Source organism: Miniopterus schreibersii, assembly GCF_964146895.1.
Source record: "Miniopterus schreibersii genome assembly, chromosome: 18".
Classification (NCBI taxonomy): domain Eukaryota; kingdom Metazoa; phylum Chordata; class Mammalia; order Chiroptera; family Miniopteridae; genus Miniopterus; species Miniopterus schreibersii.
In genome coordinates, this window is record NC_138121.1 from 28341057 (window position 1) to 28358142 (window position 17086).

At 42.5% G+C, this 17086-nt stretch overlaps 1 protein-coding gene across 28 annotated transcripts in view; it reads left to right on the top strand.

Annotated features, from left to right (window-relative positions):
* The window catches only part of BANP (BTG3 associated nuclear protein), a 118083-nt gene that overhangs the window by 41938 nt on the left and 59059 nt on the right, over nt 1–17086 (top strand). For 22 of the 28 annotated variants that reach the window (XM_081117633.1, XM_081117644.1, XM_081117628.1 and 19 more), the window contains 2 exons: nt 4340–4456; nt 6189–6364. In XM_081117633.1, coding sequence (XP_080973759.1) covers nt 4340–4456; nt 6189–6364 — 293 coding nt within the window. The remainder of the gene's footprint in view (nt 1–4339; nt 4457–6188; nt 6365–17086) is intronic. The other 6 variants (XM_081117638.1, XM_081117640.1, XM_081117636.1 and 3 more) reach the window with 1 other exon arrangement.

The window sequence follows — 17086 nt, forward strand, 5'->3', positions numbered from 1 at the left end:
AATGGAAAATGGTGCAGCCACTCTGGAGCACAGTTTGACAGTATTTTATAAAACTAAACACATACTTGCCATATGGCCCAGTAATCACATTTTTAGGCATTTGTCCCACAGAAATGAAAACTTATGACCGCATGAAAACCTGTGCATGAATGTCCATGGCAGCTTTATTTGTAATAACCAAAACCTGCAGATACCCTTCTGCGGATAAAAGGCTATGCAAACTAATCCACCTGTAAACAAACACCCGGGCCATGGAAAAGTATGCAGCACCAACACCAAATGAACTGCTGATACATGCTGCCACTTGGATGACCTTGGGGACACTGTGCTGAGTGCAAAAAGCCAGTTTCAGCAGGTCATGTGCTGTATGCTTCCATGCCAATAACTTTCCCGAACTGTCGGAACTATAGATTAGAACAGGTTAGTGGTTTTGAGGGGATAGGGTGAGATAGGAGGGTGGGTGTGTCTAAAGGGGCAGTGGGAGGCCACTGTTAGGTGGCAATGGAACTGTACACAGATCTGCACATGATGTCAGATGCATAGAACAACACATGACACACATTTGTGCATGCAGAAACTGGTGAAATCTGAAAGAGGCAGTATTCCAATGTCACTTTCCTATTTTTGATATTGTACTACAGGTTATAGGATGTCACCACTGGGGACACAGGACTTGATATGCTTCCTCTCTAACTTCCTGTTGATCTATAATTATTTCAAAACATATCAGTCATGGTTCAACTAGAGAAGCAGAACCAGTAGGAGAGAGAGAGAGGCAGGGAGAGGGAGAGGGGGAGAGAGGCAGACAGAGTAATACAGCACCTCTATGAGGGATTTATCACACAGGATTGGCTTACACAGTGTGGGGGTAGCCAAGGACATCTGAAGGCTGTAGGGCAGGTGGCAGGAGCTGTTTGGAGTCTTCAAGACCAGGGAAAGCCTAAACCTTTCAAGGTTTCATCTGATCAGGCCAGGCTCACCTAGCATTATAATAAACCCTCGATTTTTCTGACCTCAATTTAATGGACTTCGGATGTAAGGGACAAAATTTCCAGTCTATATATCATGTGAAAATTAACACCCTGTTAATTTTAAAAATGCTTTTAACCAAGATTTACTTATAATTAAATTAACAGGTTATTTTTTTTGTTATTAATTCACTGTTATTTTTAACAAATTTTAGCGAATAGGCCATATGTTAGGAAAAAACACTAGTAATTTCATCAACATAAATAAATATTACATATCTACAACTATAGTCTACATATTTAAATCCAAGAATCACTGCTCGGAAACAATGTTCAGCAAATGATTAGCACGTGATCACACCACATCGAGCGAGGTAATTGGTTCTGTTGTCACTTTCTGCAGCAGCTGATGTTGCCATGTGCTATAAGCCATGCTCCAGCCGTGTGCTTTTGTTTACTCTTGGTGACTGGTGAATGCACACATTTATTAGAGTTATTCAGTATAAATTTAAAATTACTGTAATACATGTAGAAAATTTATCTATGAAATTTAACTTTTCATACTTGCTTAATTTTAATTACACAAACGTTTCTACGTAAGTAAAAACAGGTAAACTACCTAATTTGTCAATTTTTTAACCCGCACAGTTGGAAAACGTATTTTATTACATAATGAACTTTTGGCTTTAATGGACATCCTCTTGCCCAAATTAGTCCGTTATATCGAGGTTTCACTGTATCTTTTGAATAACTTCAACAAATTACAACTTTAATCATATCCTCAAAATCCCTTCACAGCAGCACCCAGATTAGTGTCTGATTGATTGACTGGGGACTGTAATTCTAGTTAAGTCAAGAAACTTAGTGTGACAATTTTTCCATATCAACCCTTAGATAACTACTTTATTCTTCTTAATGTGATATGGATGCTCCATAATTTTGAAAAATGAAATATTCTTTTGTACAATTTGAGGTTGACATAAATTGCATTAGTTGAAAGGTTGTAATTTCTGGCATATTGTAATATTGATATTTAAAAACAAAACTGATTCATTCTTTAAATATTTTAATCTGAAACCATCATTCATTTTTTAAAATCCTATGAATAGGCTTTTGACAGCCAAATTTTACCTTGTTCCTTTGCTTTTTCTGTCACAAAATTTTGTCCTGTCATTCAGGCTGTCACACTCCCCAGTAACAGAAATATGGACAGAAAAGGAAGCTAAATATTTATTTCCTGTAACAGTAAGTCCCCAGGGTTAAAGAAGTTTATAACAATTACTAGTGCACAGTTGAACAAAACAGCATAAATGTGTTACTTTTGTTTATAATGAAATCTAATAACCCGATATTGTAAATATGTCCTTGAGATGGAGGTGGATTTAGTTTTAGTTAATTTCTGAATCCATGACTTATTGCTCAGAATAAGACAGGTTTTATTTCTCTTTTTAGTTTTTATAGTTTTAAGTTCTGAGAAACGTTCTCATAAATAAATATGTGGGAGAGGAAAGGGTTCCTCAGGCCTTCAAGATACATGCCAAAAATTGTTGTGGTCTATCATCAAGAATTATTTTTGATGATCTGTGAGCTGAATATTTAACTGGGTCCTGTCAGTTTTGTTGAAAGCAAAGCATGTGGAACAAGAGCTCACTGCAGGGTTTTCCAGGTGGGCATTAGAGGCGTGGCCATGTTTCAGACTGGCCCTGTGTCTGCACCTCAGGTGTGCATCTGAGTACAATAAGAGTGAGAGGTAATTTTTTAAAAAAGCAAAAAAAAACCAAACTGACTGGAGGTGCTCTCCCAGGGAGAATCATTTTTAGGAAATAGTACATTCTGGAAGGTGAGGATCTTGAAATTGAAATGCTGAGAACTATCCACACCCAGGAACCTCCTGGAAGTCTTGGGGTACCTAGGTCTATGTTCATTCCAGTTTGAAGCTGGTTGTCTGAGAACATTGCTTCCTTGATCCTAATAATCTTTAGGGAGAAAAGGTATATTTAATCAGAACTTTGCCGGATAGGCATGAATAAATTTTAATCAGTGTGTTTCCTATGGGACTTCTCAGACCTTTAATGTGCTAATGTCCATTAGGGAATTGCTGTCTACTCAGCAGAACTTACTTAGTTCCTCATGGAATGAGAGGGAACAGGAATGGGTATGTGTGTGGAGTCCTGGGGGATGCCAGTGTTCATGGAATACACTTTGGGAAATACGAAACACATACAAACCTTTTTGTCTGTTTTGAGAAGCATGAATTCGTCAACTAGTATGTGACCAAGTCAAAGGTCACCTAGGTTACTTTCGAGGTTCTCAGGGTTTGGTGGTGACTTTAGATGTCACCAAAGAACAAATAGAATAATTGAAAAAACACCACCTTTGAGTGAAGTGCAGTGGAGGAAGCGGAGTCTTTTGTGCCCTGATTTGGGGGGGGGGGGGGGGGCTGAACAGCCATGTGGCTGTGACAATGGGCTAGGTTTTCACATGTGCTGTTGGTTATGCGAATTGTCATGGGTAAAGGTGATGCTTCCCCAGAATTGTGTCTTGGAGAGTGAAGTCAAGAATGACATTCTTTTCAGGTAATATTGCCGTGTGTTTCAAGTGCTCCTTGTGGCACTCTGACCTCCACAAGGAACAGACTCTCAAATTTCCTGCGGCCATAAGTGCCGAGGGCTAGAAGATTAATGACTGAGAAGTCTCAGTGAGTGTGCCCCTCCATATAGGCTGTTGGCTACTGGTGAACAGACAGTGCTACCTCTAGGAAGGTGCCCTGTTAGGGCTCAGTTTTCTCCTGTGATCATTTTCCTTCAAAACAAAATGCCGGGCCTTGTGGTCATGGTTTCTGCACTCGCGCAGTGGAACCTAGAAGTGGCCCACCCAAAGTCCCTCTACTGTGTTTGCCTTTTCTTTCCAGAGCAGCACCAACATTTTGGGATGGTATTGATAAGTATAGCAGTTACAAAAGCCTAGATTTGTCATGTAGGAATCCATTGGAATGGAATGAGTAAAAATACTAAGCTGTTTTTCAGGAAACACTACTGTAGGAACTTTATTGACTGCATAATTTGTGACATCTCGATCTATTCTCTATAAAGGTTTAAATATCCCTTTCCTGTATTATCCCGTTGTGCAAACTGAGAATCCCAGCAATGAGCAAGGTTGATTCTCTATTTAAAAAAATCCCCATCTTCACTTTATTCTTTGCCCAGTAAATTGTTTTTTATTACTTTAAATGTGGTTTCTGCTTGGTGCCACCTCCCTTTCTTAGTGCCCATCATTGGGAGCTGACTGTATTGAATTACTCTTATGCACTCTTACAATGAATGTTGTTGTTTTAAGGTCTTCTTTTTCTTTGTGATTCTTTTGTTCCCTAGCGTCGTCCCCCAGACTACAGTAATACTCAACAGTGATCGGCAGAACGCCATTGTAGCCAAGATGGAAGACCCCTTGAGCAACAGGGCACCGGATTCCCTGGAAAATATCATTAGCAAGTCAGTAGCCACAACACCATACCCCACCTTTCACTGCCACTGTGATGAGTCCCCTTGAGGACAAATCAGCATTCTGAGCCGGGCGCAGTTGGGCATTTCTGTCCTCACAAGGGTTGAGCCCATTAGGCACTGCCCATAGTTCTTTGCGGTGGGGGGGCTGTGCCATACTTCTGACCGAGGTCCTGTTGGATGAGCTGGATAAGAGTGAGAGGTTGAAGGAGAGACAGCATTTGGGACTGCCGTGTCCAGTGTAGTGTGTGGAATCGGGACATTATGACATGTTTTCACGACAGTCAGTCAAGCCCTTGTCCTCTTATCTTCTCACAGCTTACTCACATCTGTCTGTCCAGTACCATGCCAAGTCAACAGACATCCTCATGTAAATTTGCTAAGTGGTGGAGACATTTTGAGGTGATGGCTTTTTTCTCACACCTTTTTCTTTTGAGACATTTTGAATGTAACCTTTGTCAGAGATGGGAGTGTATAAAAGGCATTTTTGCCACCCTTGTCTAATGATGAAGTGAGCTCCATGTGGCCTTGCCTGGTGGTTGGGGCTTAGCTTTTCCAGATAACCTGCCTCCAGGAGGGCTCTTTTGCTTTTTGTTTCCTGCCTTTGTCTTCATAGTGTTCTGTTTTGCCTTTTCTCTCAGTCTCTTTGCAGATTGTTCCTCTTCCAGCTGTGTCCTGTTTTCTTTGTTGTCATAGCCTAGGTCTCTGGGAGCCCAGCTGTGCTGCTGTGGGCCTGCCTGCTGGGGTGCAGGGAGACCAGGTGAAGTCTGGGTGTCTGGATGCTCAGAGGCTGAGAAGGTCTGGCCGGTGGAGAAGAGGCAGGGTCAGGTGTGCCTCTTGAGGGCTTGGGTGGAGGTCATCCCTCAGAGTCTGAGCCTTTAGGAGCCAGATCAGCCTGCACAGGTCTCTGTGGAATCAAGAAAGTGTAGCTCCCTTCTCCGGGTAGGGCCAGGATCTAAAACAGTTTGATGTGTAAACAGGGAAACTGTGCTTCTCTCCCCTTTCTCAGTGCTTAGCAGTTCACGTGAAGGGACGTTGAAAGGGTCATTAAAAAGGCAGGTAGCATGTCTCAAGATAATCTCTTTTTTTTCTGAGTACTTTTTTGGAGCTGGACTGTGCCCTGTTTTTCTGAAAATATCTCGGTTCTCCGTACAGGACCCCGGTGGTGGTGAGAATTTTCATCAGAGATACTCGACTGGCTTTTTAAACCCACGTCAGTGGTTTTTGTCAGTGGGAAGCATTGGGAGTGATAATTGCATTTTTCAAAGGCTGAGGTGTTTCTAGAATGTCTATAACAGTATGGAGTGGATTGGCTCAATGGACGTCTCTAGCCATACTTCCTCCTAATTTAGTTTTCCCTTTGACATACCCTTAAAAGTTACTCTTACATGAATGCCAGCATTTTGTAGGAATACCTTTGTGATCAGGAAACAGCATTTAGGCCTTGAGTCACAGAAAGCTGTGATTTTACTTTATGACATAAACACTTTTTTAAATTTCTAAGATGGTACATAGTTTCTTCTAACCCAGACTATTTCCTGGTATTAAATTGCTTTTAATCTTGGTAGAAGGAGCTGCATGGGAAGACTTGGGCCCACTGCTCTGTGCAAAGTTAGTCTCTGACAAGGGAAGGAAAGAGGAACACGCAGCGACTCAGTGCTAGTCTCTGCTTATCAGTGGTGCTGCTCTCACAACACTGGTGGTGTTTTTGTTTCCCGCTCAGTGCGGTTCCCGGGCGTCGGCAGAACACCATTGTGGTGAAGGTGCCAGGGCAAGAAGACAGCCACAACGAGGACGGGGAGAGCGGGTCCGAGGCCAGTGACTCCGTTTCCACCTGTGGACAGTCGGGAAGTCAGAACATCGGGAACAACGTCACTCTCATCACCCTGAACTCAGAAGGTGCGCCCCCAGAGCCTTTCCTTTGCCTGAATAGCATTAGGCACACACACCTCTTTTTAAAAAAGTAAAAATGTTTATTGTTTTTAGAAAGCAATAGAATATAAAAATGATGAAGAAAGTGGAAATAACCTGGAAAATTCTATGTCTAGAGATGTCTCTACATTTCCTGGGCTTTTTCTATGTTAACCTACAAACTAATTTGTGATTTTATAACTTGTTTTTTTCCTTTGCATAGTAGAAATCTTTTCACATTAGTACAGATTTACATAATTATTTTCAGTCAGTTTTGCTTATTTAATCAAGTTCTGGATGCTTTCTAGTGATGAACAGTTGTCATTTTTGTAACTAGTGGTATAATTAGTAGTTGGCTCATTGCCTTGGGCAATAGGTCTGTTTATGTCTCTGATGAGGGCCTAAGGTAGACTCTCAGGGGGGATTGCACGTTCAAGTCGGGTCCATTTCGTGAGCTGTGAGACTTAGAGGGAGCTGTGTGGGGTGGCCGTTAGCCTTTAAGTGACCCCGTTTTACCCACGCTGGGCATTATGTTCCTCCTTCCTCTTTCCTTCCAAGGCCTGAAGGTGCACTCCCATCCCTGAAGGGCTGGCTCGGTGTGCCCTTCAAAGTATTCCTGCCACCTGGTACCTTTGTCATGCCTTTGAGGACTAACTTAATGCTTCCCAGATAGGACTTACTACAGCATGGAGAGAAAGGAGAGAACACAGACAAATCTAGCATTGTTACTGAGTTCAGAAGTTTGTAATTTGTTTAATACTAAGAACTCGTTTTCTGCTTCTACATCTGAGTCATTGATTTTCCCTAAAAACATGAGGTAGATTTTTCTACTGAACAAAAATTTTCCTGTTAGAAAGACTTGTTACCATATCTGAAACATTAAAAACAATGTTTTTCTCAAAATTTCTCTAACAAATTACTAGGAGTGGGATTGCAGAGTAGGGGGGAGAGAAGAGAACAAGGGGGAACCTTTTTTGACAAGTGAGCTCTAATTTACATACCATAAAATTCACCATTTTAAATCATACATTTAAAGCGGTTTTTAATTTATACACAAAGTTATGCAACCATCACCACTGTCTAATTCCAGGATATTGTCATCACCCCTAAAAGAAACCCTGTAGTAGTCACTCCCAATTCTCTCTCTTCCCAGCCCCTGGCAACTACTAATCTTCTTTCTGTCTTCGTGGATATGCCTATTATGGACATTTCTTATAAATGAAATCATATAATGTCATCCATGCTGTCGCAGGCATCAATGTATCATTCCTTTTTATGGCTGAATAATATTCTACCATATGGATAAGACTGCATTTTGTTTGTCCATTCATCTGTTGATGGACACTTGGTTGTTTCCACTTTTTGACTGTTATGCATAGTGCCACTGTGAACATTTGTATACAAGTTTTTGTGTGGCTGTATGTTTTCATTTTTCTTGGGTTGATTGGTACCCAGTCAACCCAAGAAATTGGAGTGAAATTGCTGGGTCAGGGTAACTAGTTTTTTACACATTAAATTTGAGGGAAAGAGGGCTACTGCTGATTTTATCCTCAAGGATATTGAATGAAATCACATTTGCAACAATTGCAGGGAAAACTTCTTACTCTTTTTCCATGTGGATTTTGGGTAAATACTCACCAGGTCTAGCAACCTACTTTAGGCCTAACATTTGTTTGGTTTAAACTGCATCAGCTAAGGAACATAACATTTGATAATTTGGGGAGAGTCTAGGGTTATTATAAAAGTAAAAAATTTCATTTTTTATATTTGTTTCTTAACGTGATATGATTAATGTGAAATACATTTCAGTGGGGGGGAACCACAGACTGAAACTAAAATGAACATACAAAAAGGAATCAAAATTTGAGCTTATTAATATTATTAATATCTGTAAGAAAAAATATGGATTTTTTTGTATCTAAGTTCTTTAAATATGAAGTGATATGTTTTGTGTAAAACATTTTTCTTTAGCAAAGTCTTGAGCAAAGCTTTATAACCACATTTAAAACTAATTGTTTCCATCAAGTGTGACTTTGATGTACAATACAGGTTGTTAGGATTGGGGCAAATTAGAGAAATCTTTCTGATTTTAAATTTCATTTTTATTTTGAAGAAGAGGTTATAAGTCAGGACCATCCTGTTTTATTATTCCATTAGGCAGAAACATTTTGTAATATGTTTCACTAACACTGTCCTTGGGAATGTTTCCCCCAGCAGTTTCAGTGTTACAAGAACTTGGACTGAGCAAGTCTTAGTTGGCACAGTTGTTTAGGGAAGGTGATACAGAGACAGATGGATGGAGTCATCTTTAAGTGACTGCCGCGTATGTGATGTTGGAGGAAGAGCTAATCCATTAATGTCTCCTGTATCAGATTTACTACCGACCTGTAGTGGTATCACCTGTTAAATATTTCTGTGAGATTTATGAATGCACTGAGAATCAGATTAGCTGTCTCCCACCGTGTCCTCCCTTAAGACTAGAGCAACTTGCTCAGCTAGAGAGACTGTCAAGTCACCTAGTTTATATTAGAGAAACATTACTAATGTGCTAAGGGGCCATAGGCTTGTCTTTAGATTGAACCATTTTAGTTCCTAATGAGAGCCCAGAGCTGTAACAATACAGATTTTTCTTATCTTCTCATAAAAATATTTAAGTGCCTAAAGTTTTAGAGACCCACAGGTATCAAAATAGTTACTTCTGAAGAATTCCAAGTGGTTTGCACAAATTGGCATGCTGTTTTATATCAAATTTGGAGTTATTTTATTTATACTGCAAAGGTACTGTATCATTTTATCCCAGTATTTTGTTTAGGCAGTCCCATCTGTCCGGGCATGAACTCCATTAGAATAAGAAAGAAGTGTTAACTGTTGAGAGCAGTGAACAGTAAACTTATTTCCTAGTTCTTACTCCTGTCTTCTCTTGGAAGTTTTGGTCTTGGTGTGCTTCTACTTGTGTTGTAGGGAAAGTGTGTTGGGTATAATCCTTCAGAGATTAAGCTGGCTAATTGAGTTAGAGAAACAAATGAGCAGCATGGACCAAAAATGGGATCTGTTGATTAACGAAGGGATTTAGTTAGATTCTTAATGAAGAGTTTAAATCCCTGCTGTGTATGCATTTGGTAATTCTTAGAAAACCTGACTAATCCTGCGTATAAAATGTTGGGTACTTAATTTTAGTAGGAGGGTTGTACTTCAGGTTTAAATTTAATCGTATCAGAGATTTGCCTCATGAATGTCCTGAAGCCCAGTCAGCAAGCTGACTTACATGGTAAATATCTGTGATGTGCTCAGTGGGGAGTGACGAAGTGTAGTCTGGGCGAATCAGTTCCTTTGTGAGGGGTGGTCGGTCACAGTAATGGGAAGCCAAGACCTGTTCTCCGAAATTTCATGGTGCCTGTGGCTATGAAATAAGATCAGTACAAATTGCTGTGTTCACAAAACATTAGCCGTACATATGTAAAGAGGGAAATTTAGCCAAAAACATTTCTTGAGAATATATTTCCATAATTTATTTTACATAAATTTTTTTTGCATAAATTTTGTGTGTGATAACATTAAAACATTTTATTAGCGATCATAAATTGGCTGCTAAGTAAAGGGTTATAGACAGGTTAGTGACCAAAATGTAATCAAATTAATAAAGAGGAACTGGTATGAGAATGTCAGTGGATGTGTGAGCGTGGCTGTGCACTGAATGCTGCACTTGTCCTAGATTAGAGAAAAGGGGCCAAAGGGCGATCTAGAATAGTGCTGGGAGGGTAACATCATTTCAGCCTCTCATGCTGTTTCAGAATGCACAGCATGTGATACTGATTAGGGTCATCCTGCCTGTGCCCAGTGGTTCCCACTCCTTTATGCCAAAGGGTGCTCTTCAACACTTGGTTTAGTTATGGTCGGGCTCAGGACAATATCCATGGTAAGCAGGCAGGAGTTCAGTGGGAAAGAAGCCCATCTGGCCCTGCCGTGCAGTCCAGAATTTGACATCTGGGACAGGGGGTGTCCAGGCCTGAGTGGGTGACCTTGGCCCTTGGTCAGTGGTGTGATCATGCTGTTTCTGTGGAAGTGTGCTCATGTCGGCCGGAAAAGAATTGACTCCAGTACCAAAAGCTATTTGTTTTTTCCCTTTTCCTGTATCATTATTCTGTATGTAAGTCAACCCTGTTGAATTGCCAGTTTAAAAACCCCAAATTATCACTCTGTGTACAGTTTAAAGATGTCACATCACTCTCCAATAAGCATGTGTGTTTGGGCCACAGGTACAAAGTTAATTGTGTCTAAAATCAGAAAACGGCTGTTAGTTTTTATGGGTTTGCCAGAAGGGGTAGAGTGTTATCGACAGTCACTGGAGGTATCACACATGATGAGGTTCACAGTCCGGATGTAAACACCTTTATTTATAAGGGCTCAGCAATTGGTGCCAGATTCTAAGTACTGTGTGATCCAGAGCTGGGAGGACTGGCCCAGCAGGACACCTTTGAAAAGCCTTGTTTGGCTCATTCCCAGTCCTGTCCCTCCCCAGCCTGTGGGGTCCCCTGGTCCCCTTCTCTTTTCATCATTCTGGTCCCTTTCCCCTTCCCACGTGTTCTGCTGTTACATGACTGGGATGAAGATTTTTTTGAAGCATCTGTATATGACATAATAGAAATTTAGCTGGCAGATGGCCAGAGTTCACATGTGAAAAGTGTAGCTTTATTTTTACATAAATAAAAATAGCCCCTGGGATCCTGGAATACCCCAACACAGGATTCTTTATGGGACAGGTAATTGTAAGTAGTATAACAATAAAATGTTTCATGTATTACACATAGGATTCTTAACTTCTACCTTGGGTGGAAGAAATTATTTATTTTCCATTACAGTGAATGCACGTCCTGGCTCTGGAAACACTTTGAGCCATGATGTATGTAGACGGTAATGCAGCCTGAGAGGTTTCAGGACACTGGCCTGAGATTTCCTGCTCGGCGAATTCTATGTGGATTTATTCTGTATTACCACACGTATTTGGACTATGTCTTTTATGTTTTTATGCAGTATGCTGCTTTTGAAATTCATAAACAGTTTGGGCAGGCCTTTACAAAAGCCAGATGAAAATTAGTTTGGGGAATAGATGGAAAATATAACCTGATACCAGCTTATGACCATGAATCCGTTCTCTGAAGACTTGCCTGGAGATGGTAGGAGCTGATCTTGAGGAACTCGATTGACATGAAGTTCATTGTGTTGTGGAATTGACACTATGGTCCGAGCCTTTGAACCCTCCTGAAGCCTTTAGTGAATCAGAAAGTATTGCCTTTTGATTTGTTCCTTATCCTTTGGGTAGAGACTGAAATAGGTCATTAGTTACCTCTCATGGCTACAAAGAACTGAATATATTGTCTTAGTAAAGGCTAAGGGATCGGCTGTGACAGGCAGCTCTCAGCAAGAGTGAGGGCGCATCTAGGAGCAGAGGAAGCATAATGGGAATCTGCAGGCATATCCAAGCAGCACACTTGCAGGAATTGGGCACTTGCTCCCTCTTCCTTTACCCATCAGAACTGTTAATACTGTGGGATATCATGACTCTTGAGGTGTTTTGTGTGACTGGCAGGTGTGACGCCACAGGCCAAGCCACATCATTTTTGGAAAGAGTCAAGGTGGCAGGTTAGGCTTGGTTGGTGCTAGATGGCATTTAGACTGCCCAGCCTTGCACTTTATGAGGTCATTCACACACAAGATATACACAGAAGTGGGTTTTGCTGTTTGCTTTGGAGGAGTAAGGGTACATCATATGGAGTCAGCTTAGCTGTCCACATTTGCTTAGCAGAGAGCCCCTGATTTGCAGTAATGCACGTGAAGTCCTGGTACATAGTAGATGCTGAGTAAATATTGTCTTGTTTTTGCTCCACATGATCCATTCTTATCCTTGGGAGAGAGATTTGTTCCTGGGATAGCAGTATGACTGGAACCAAGGCTGACTGGCATTGGTGGCAGGAATGTGCATCAGGATCTTGAGAATGTGTGTATGTGTGTCAGCAGGTAGGGAGGGAAGCATAACAGCAGTTGGTTGTGTTTCTTGGTTTAAACTTGACCACGAGAATATATGTGTTCCTCCTTTTCATCTCTGTGCTTTCTCCTGTTCATTTCATTTTCCTGGCACTAAAATGGAACCTCAGAACAAATATGTGTGTTCTGAGCCGTTTTAATGGTAAGAAAATTGCAGTTACTGTTGAAGGGTTTTCACTGTAATAGGTTTTTCAGAAGTGCCAGTTAATTTAATTGAAGATTTAAATGATGGGAATAGAAAGTAAGTTTATTTTTCTTATATTCCAACTGGTAGTTTTCAAATAAAGCTACTAGAATCTTTCTATTGTTTCAGATGCCAAGACTGGACCAAGTAATTTTAGTAAAATAAATATATCCTTTATGAATTGTCAAAAGACGAATTTCTCAAATTTCTCAAATATTTATGTGGGCAGGTACTCTGTCTTGTTTTCCATTTGAAAGACACGATTCATTGTCACTGGGGAGAAGCGGGGATCCAGACTGGGCTCCAGCTCTGAGTCTGAGGTGAGTTAGGGCTGAGTATTTCCAGGGGAGCAGAGCTGAGTCAGCAGGTGCACCCAGCATGACTCGGATAAGAAATGCCCACCCACTGACCCCGGTGAGTCTCTCTTCTTGCCAGGGAGCTCAGAGGTGAGACCCACAGATGGTGATGGTGGAGCCCTGGCCCTTTCTTCCCTCTGGGATGGGTCCCCTGTTCCCATGGCGATGCCTTTTTACCTCTGTGCTGCAGCCTGTGTTTCTTGACTACCTGGTTCAGATTTCTTGCTTGAGAGATGACGACACAACCGCAATTCACAGGGCATTTATGTGACGTTAGGAATGGGTAGGTTATAAATAAGTTATAAAATGCCTTCTAAAATCTTGAGATATTTGATTGGAATAAAGTTTCTGGATAATTTCCTGCATTACCAGAGAAATTTAAGCCATTATTTTCTGTATTAATAAGGGAGGGAAAATAAGGAAAGTTGAGTTTTAGACTAATTTACTTTTTCAGGGGAGGGAACAGTATTCCCTGAAATAACAACTACTGTAGGAGTTTAAAATGATATTGTTTATCTTCCAGAATATTCTAGTTGTAGTTCTGGAAGTCCGTGTACTTAGCACTGCGGACCAGCTTTTGTCCACAGGCAGGAGTTAGCAGGGAGCAGGGTCGTCATGGGACATTGAAGCTGACTTCCTCATGGTGGGCCCAGTGAGGAAAGAACCCTCGATGGTCCACCGAGCCCAACTAAGGTGCCCTCCCCAGTTCACATTTTTCATGCTCCACGCTGGACAGTGGGCTCCTCAGCTGAGAAGGCAGTGCTGCACTTTTCACATTGTACCCTTTGGTATTACCTTTTGCAACACTGTTAGCAGAGATCATTCTGTGAACTCTGAGTAATTTCTGATTAATCAGTCTTACTGATGATGATGATGATGATGATTTTTTAAATATGTCTTTATTGATCTCAGAGAGGGGAATGGAGAGGGAGGGAGAGATAGAAACATCAGTAATGACAGAGTCATTGAGTGGCTGCCTCCTACACGTCCCCCACTGGGAGTTGAGCCCACAACCCAGGCATGTGCCCTGACGGAATCGAACCGGGATCTCTTGGATCCTAGATCGATGTTCAACCACTGAGCCATGCCAGCTGGGCAGTGATGATTATTTTTTACATAAAAAGAGGCTAGCTTAACTTTTCATTTGTAAATTTTGTTGTTGTTAATTTAACATCATGTTTTGCCTTCAAAATAATTAAGTTGAATAGACGAAGTCATTTTTTCATTCTTCCTCTTGAATCAGTTTGAAAATATCTGCCTTTACACGTGTGTTTCCTGTGCCTGTGTAAATGGAAAGTCACAATGCTGGCCTGCAGGCATATTTTTTAGATTGTTTTTGGAGCTGTGAGGCTCTTCAGTGGGTGATGTTTGGAGGAAGGATGGCTTTTTCTCCTGCATGTCACTGGTTCAGCACCAGTGCGAAGTATTGGGTTTGGACAAGGTGGAGTGCTCCTAGCACAGGTGTGTGAGCGTCAGAAGCCCCCTTGCTTCCTCCCTGCCTGTGATTCGAGAGCCTGGGCAGGGCCTGTACACCATGGTGCCAATGGGAGACCTCATGGTGTAGAGGGCATGGCTGTGGTGGAAGGAGAGGATGAGTATGGAGGGCATCCCGATAGGAAGCTGGTTCTCTGGGCTGGAGTAAGAAATAAGTAAACACTGTGAGTTTATAGAGACCTCGAGTTGTCAGCCCTTCTTGACTGAAGGGCTTCCCTGTTGGCATTCCACACACACACACACACACACACACACTCAGTATCACTTTGACAAGATGTTGACTTGCTATTTGGAAAACAACACTGAGCTCTTGTCCAATGTTTACATTGCTTTAAATATGTTATGTAAACATGGGGAGCTTGCTAAGCAGAGTCCGCTTCACTAGTTATTCCTGAAAATGGCCACTCAATCTTTGGCAGTGTTGGTAGTTAGACTGAGAGCTCCAGCACACCGTCTTTGCACTGGCCCGTGTGCAGTGTAACTGCCCATCAGGGAGGCAGGGCAGCATCGCCCAGTACCCCTAGTGGTTCCCTGCGGGCTCACATGGGATTCTCCTGTTCAAACACTTAAGTTTCAATATGCATGGTATCACTAGATACTACCTTCGGTCTGACTGTATTCGCAGTTGGTTAGCATCAGTGCTTGAACGTGGGAAGGTTCAACCACCACAGGCCCTGTCCTGAGACTTAATGCCCATGTGCATGGGTTCTTCCTGGACTGCTAAGTAGCCCAGAAGTGGCCACTTGTGCCCTCTGTTGCTCTGTTTCCCATTCATTTGTTCTCAGCACTGATTGTGTCACTCCCTGTTCAGTCCTCTGTATGCACCTCTTTGCCCAGTTCTTCCTGCTCTGGCCACATTAGCTCCATTTCATTCCCAGAGCACATGGCCCTTCCCAGTCCAGGACATTCGAAATGCTCCCCCATCTGGAACCTTTTCTGTGGTTCTTCCCCAGGGGTGGCTGCTTGCAGTCCCATTGTTACTGAGGCTGGCTCTGGTCTCCATCTAAAGTGGTCAGCTCTGCCCTCTGCTGTGTGACGCTTCCTGCCTTGCAGCTGCCAGCTCTCTGTTTACTGTGCCCTCTGTCCCCTCTGCTCATCAGCTCAGTATGGGCAGCTCCTCTGGCTCACTTAGGTTGTCAGGTGTCCATGAGATGTATCCGCGAATTTCAGTGTGTTCACTTACAACGTGACCCAGAGCAGTGAGGAGGTGATTCTGAACCAGATGTGGGGAAACTGGCTGGTGAGGCAGCCAGTCACCCAGAGGATCTCAGGAATCCTGCATTCTAGCCAGCTCCTCACTAATCAGCCTCCACTCCTCAGAGACCTCCATCATGCAGTGCTAAACGTCTTCAAGGGGTTCAGCCTCTCAGGCTTGATCTAATTGGAACTCGCAGTATGGTGTGTTTTGGCGGGTTTGGCATCAGGGGACAGTTTATGTCAGGGAGCCTCCCACTGCCGAGGAGAAGCATGGATGGCCTTCCAGCTCTTATCCTCCAATCCTCTGGAGTCCTGCTGCTCCTTTAGGTCACTGTGTCTGGGGCACACCTTTGCATCGTGTCCCAAGGACTCTGGCATGAATATTTAGTCCCACTGAGTTCATTAACTGTCTCTGACCATGTTTTGAAACAAAGTATAAGTTCCCCGGTCCCAGAAGACTCCTGTTTCCGCTTTAGCACCTGCCCTTTTCTCTGTAGCAGCCTCCCTCCCCTCCTCCTCCTTCCCTGTACCTTTTCTCCTCCCACTTCCCTTCCTCTGTTCTCCCTCCCCCTCCCTCTATTTGCTTCGTGGCTTGACTGCTACAGATGGAGGGTGGTTCTTTTTCTCTGTTTGGTGTAATTAAGACTGGTTCTGGGTTCACTGACGGTCTAGATCCTGAGCATTAGACTCAGTGCCAGGGGTAGAGTTGCCCAGTCAAGTATTTGTAGATAAATTAATAAGTGCCCCAGAAGTTGGAGCCCTTTTGGCATTCCAGCTAAGACCTCAAGACAGCCCCTGTAGAAGTCCTATCTCATCCATATTTAGATCATGTGTTCATTTTGTTTCTCTGTAGATAGGCTAAATGTAATAGTAGCTGACTGACATTCAGAAAAATGCATATATCTGAGCATATGCTCATGGCACCTCTCCACTTCTAAACCATCGATGTTTCTGGGAAATGATACTGCTTACTCATCTTTTACTCTTAGCTCCAAAAATTAGATTTGTGAGTTGTTTTCTGGCCTTAGCCAAAGCCAGGAGCCTAGCCTCAACCACCCTAAGCAGTTCTTCAATGGCCAATCTGCCCTAGTGACAATGGGGTCATCTTGCCAGGGTTGCCAAGCCTCACCTGATGTTCCTGGAAATCTCATGATTCAGGAGCTCGGCTGGGAGAGGCTGCCTGTGAAGGGGCAGGGTGTAGGAGTCATGGACAGCTAGCCCCTTGGTTTTCTGCTCTGCTCCAGGCCTTTGGCGAAGCTGGCAGGCTGGCCACCCTTTCTGGGGACCTCTCCTGTGGGTGGAAGCTGGAATGTAAATTATCAGAATATTTTATTCTGAGTGTTTCAGAATAAAGTTAATGAGACATTTTGAAGCAATGGTGACTATGGCTGTGACATGACTTGGCAGCCCACAGGCCTAGTGGACACTTAGCAGAAA